General features: G+C 46.7%; 1 protein-coding gene across 1 annotated transcript; it reads right to left on the reverse strand.

Moving 5' to 3' along the window:
* Positions 1–1878: 1878 nt before the first annotated feature.
* Positions 1879–3765, reverse strand: PtA15_2A203 (uncharacterized protein; the record flags this gene model as incomplete). Its single annotated transcript, XM_053166200.1, has 2 exons — positions 1879–1971; positions 3664–3765. 2 exons carry the CDS (start codon positions 3763–3765, stop codon positions 1879–1881), a joined length of 195 nt encoding a protein of 64 aa, XP_053017445.1.
* Between the last annotated feature and the right edge of the window lie 699 nt (positions 3766–4464).

Here is a 4464-nt window from a genome sequence, read left to right on the forward strand (position 1 = left end):
ACGTAAACGACTTTTGGGAGTCGATTTATTAATTCTTGGGAGTCGATTCTTCAACTCCCTAAAAATAACAGTCAATGTGTTACGCGTTTAGGCCTAAATATTGTAACGTAACGCATTGGCCCACTGTTGCTGCTGTTGCCGCACTGCCAGCATAATTGGCTGGGTTGACTTTATCCCAGTTTAACTGGGATGCAATCAACCAATTTAAACTGGGTTGATTTCAACCCATGGAATATGATTCCAAGGGGGGTACCTTGGATTTATATTTCATCAGTTGAGATCAATCAAGTTCAAATTGGTTGTATGTGTCCCAGCTAAACTGGGATAATTTCAACCCAGCCAATTATGCTGGCAGTGCCAGTTAGTTATTGCTAAATGACTTACTTGTAGTTTGGTGAACTTATGCAAGTACTTAATTAGTTTCTTGGGCTATCTGATATTCTTTGTGAGAGAGATCTATGAAGGCATGTGACAAATGATTAGTTGTCTTTGCCTTCCAGCTCATAGCTGTATCTTAAATACTCACAGATTGGAAGAATTGGAATCTGTGTCTGCCCTGATGTTGCTGGAGTTTTTGGTCTTGTATTGCACCCTAGGAGTCTTGTCACTTGTTTCACCTGTTGTAAAGGCAATGAGACGACGGGGTCAGCAACTGGTGCCTGTTTCTAAAGAGATGAAACTCTGGGGCTTACAAGGCAATGCATTGAAGCTAGAATCTTCCCTGCGCCTCTTTGCGCCTTGCGCTGCAGGTACTGTAATCTGACAATTGGGAGGGTTGATTACTCCCAATGACCAGGATCTGTCCCACTCATCGAGAGGAAACAACCCTCCTGCTGACTGGGACAGACCCCGGTCATCAAGAGGAACCATCACTCCGGATGAACAGTCTGTAGCTGTCATCGAGTGGGGGTGTTGGATAAAAAAAAAGCACAAGTACCCGCGGGTGCCGTGTACGGGTACGGGTAGGGCTGGATCCCGCGGGGTAGCCAGCCACTTTGAGCTAGCCCGGCGCCCGTCCCGCGGGTATACCCGTCACTTGGGTACCAAAATCAAGCAGCCCAAGCCTTACCCGCGGGTATTGGGAACAGGAACAGGGTACCCGCGGGGCGGCCGGGCTACAGGTATACCCGCCAGCCCGCGGGTATACCCGCAACCCGTTCCCAATTCCCGCGGGTAAGGCCCGTAAAGGCCCAGAGCTACTGCACCCACTTTGCGCCCATGAGCCATGAGGGCCCCAGTCCGGGCTGAGGGACCTCTGTACTTTTGATATGTGCATTCTTTTGCTCACTTCCTCCACGCAGGTGCAGATTGGTAGCCGCAGCGCACCTAAACATGAGCTTCCTAATACCCAATATCCCCGCGGGTATTTCTGAGGCTACCCGTGGACCGTACCCGCCGGGTAGGCCGGGTACGGTCCAGGCGAAGAGGCGTCCCGGAGCCCTATACCCGCGGGGCAGACCGCGGGTATACCCGGAGAGGCCGGGAACGGGGGCCAGCCCTAGGTGGTGTCTGAATATCACGAAAAACACTGTGGGCACCCGGACACGCGGCGGGTACCCGGGTCCACTTGGCGATCTCTAGCTTCCTCAAGCACCGTCCATTATATTTTTTTCTCTCAGGGGCCCTTGACCGACTCAACTTCTCAAGTAAAATAAGATATATCTTCTGAAGGATAAATTGATAACTCATGTGCTGAAACCAATTTAATACAAGTTCTTCATCCGGGACAAATCTTGAGAAACATATAAAGAGAGAAGTAGATAAAGAGGAAAGATTTTGGTACATTGTGGACAACTGTACATAACATTGACTTTTTCTGAGACTGGATTGTGGGATGTGAGGAACACTCTCTTGGAGACTGCTAGGGATCACAGGGGTCTAAGGGTTGGCGGTGGTGCCACTAGTGGCGCTGTCAGTTTTGGCATCCCCGGCGCCGCCGCAGGCAAGCTGATTCACGGCATGGGGCTTTGCCTGAAAATGAGGAATTGTGGTCAGTCTCGGAGGGAAGATATGCGCGGCGACGTCTAGCATGCAATTGAGAAAAGGGCTTACATCAGGAGTTGTTTCTGTTGAAGTGTCAATCTAGCACTGCTTAACACATTGTTGCTTACACATCCAATCACCATTGGGGCAACACCACACATCATCATAAGCATACATCTACTGTATTCAACTGCAACATAGCAATGTGTACTTAGCTCAATGGTTAGAGCATCACTCATGAATGCTGAGTATGTGAGTTTGACTCTCACAGTACACGAGGTTGTGGGTTCAACACCCACTTCACTCGGACCTTTCTTTTCACTTGTTCAATAGTTTCTTCACCTCGCGTTTTGGGAGGTGGCTTTTCCTGGTCACAGGCGAGCTGATTCACGGCATGAGGCTTAACCTGAAAATCGAAAAATCTGGTCAGTCTCGGATTTTGTCAGTTATGTTTATGAAACTTAGGGTAAAAACCCGTCAAATAAGGGTTTTTTGCCCTAGTACTATAACTGTACTGAAATAAAACACTGGCAATAATGTGCCAAACTTGTTACGTGGTATTTAGCCACTACAAGGGTTTAAACACTCTTATATAAGAGGAGGATATTTGTAATTAATAAGGTTTACTTATTAATAACAGGGATATATAAGGTTTTGACGTAGAAATAGCTGGTAAGCGCTTAAACTGATTGGCTGCGCGTCAGAGGCGGGAGTCTTACAGCAACTATTTATAAAGATTTAACTGTAATAAATGCTTATAAGGGATATTGGCAATTCTAGAGTTAAGATCTAGTGGGTTTTGTGCCAAAAGGGCAGAAATAAAGGAAAGGGTGGCTTTAATAAGCCAGAGGAGAATTTTCACGAGTTAACTTACAGGTTAATTTGTGGTGAAATGTCTGGGGGGACAATTCCAGTGACTCAGTTACCTCCTTAAATACTGGAGAGGTCTCTGAGGGCGCTGAAATGTTCCCATTAGTTTTGGCTATGGGTAAATGCCAAGGGTAGACGTGTAATCTGCCTTGGCTATGGGTATTTTGTTTGTACAATATTACACAACTTCCCTTACTCCCACACGTGACATTTGTATAACCAATTGTCATGTGAAATAGCTTAATATGAAGTGTAATATCAATTTGTACTAAGTGTTACTCTCACCCGTGGTTCTTGTTTCACGGGGGAAAGGTACTTTACTAATTAATATAATTTTATGTATTTTAATTTATGTAAAGATTTTTTATGTAGTTTTCCTGCTCTTTGGAGCGCTTTATGGCTATATGTACATATATGAAAAAATGTATGAAGGAGTAGGAATGAGGGGTGATTTTGAGTGGGTGACCCCCCTTAATTTAACACGAGGATTCTGAATATTCAATAATATTTCAGGATTTGTAAATGGTTTACTAGTTTTTGCAGACTTTAGGATACTTGTTGTATCTCTAAGGCTGACAGATTTGCATGAGGGACTTGTCAGGATGGGCGGCGACTCCTAGGGTGCAATTGGAAAGAGGGCTTCCATCAGGAGCAGTTTCCTCACTTCGCTTTTTGGGAGGTGGCTATTCTTGGTCGCAAGCGAGCTGATTCACGGCATGGGATTGCTTGTAGACTGCCAAGAAGTCATTCCGGTCAGTCTTGGATCTTCATGAAGGAAGCGACACCGTCTGGCCTGTTAAGAGGGATTACATCTGGATCGTTGGGAGTGTCGGAGGTTGGGGCGGCCGACGCAAGTCCAGCGAGCGCCGAGACAACTAAGATGAAAGCGAACAAGGTCTCTCGGGCCGACATGTTGCTTTTGTGTGGGTAACGTCGCAAAGCTGGAGAGGTTGGCTGGGTGCTTGTCGGCTGCAATGCTGATGGCTGAGTGAGCTGAGTGATCTACAAACCGCCCGGGAAGGCCTTGCGTTTATACCTTTTCGACTGCTCTGTTCGACTCAAGAGGCAAGGTGCCTGGCATTAATCCTTCTCGCCGTCTATCGGGTGGTTCTCATCGTGGCCTCAGCGGGGTGATCCGTTGGGTGGTTAATTGACTGTCGATTTGGTTTTGGAGACCGGAAGCAACGATTAGGATGCCAATCGCTCAATACCCTACATTTGGGAGATCCATTACGCAGCGATCATGCGACGATATGATGGACCTATCGATCAATCAAGATCAGTGAAGACACCTAAAGATGTATTTCTCAAAATGTTTCCTTCACACTCCACTGCTTCTGATCGGGCAACATCAAGCGCGGTGGCACTTCTAGCTAAATATGGTCGTTTCTTAAGTCGCGAGCTGCCACAGCCAGATACAAGTCTCAATCAGTCAACTGTTCATTAATCAAAGAATATTTCTTGATGCTGCACTCAACATTCTGTGTGACTGGTAGTTCGATACCACACGACCTTGCCAAGGTACATACCGGGTGATGGTGCTGTAATGCGATTCTCTTTGGGCGGGGCTGCTTACGTAACTTGCAACAGTGGCTGCGCTTGATGTGCTCT

Source organism: Puccinia triticina, chromosome 2A (assembly GCF_026914185.1).
Source record: "Puccinia triticina chromosome 2A, complete sequence".
NCBI lineage: Eukaryota > Fungi > Basidiomycota > Pucciniomycetes > Pucciniales > Pucciniaceae > Puccinia > Puccinia triticina.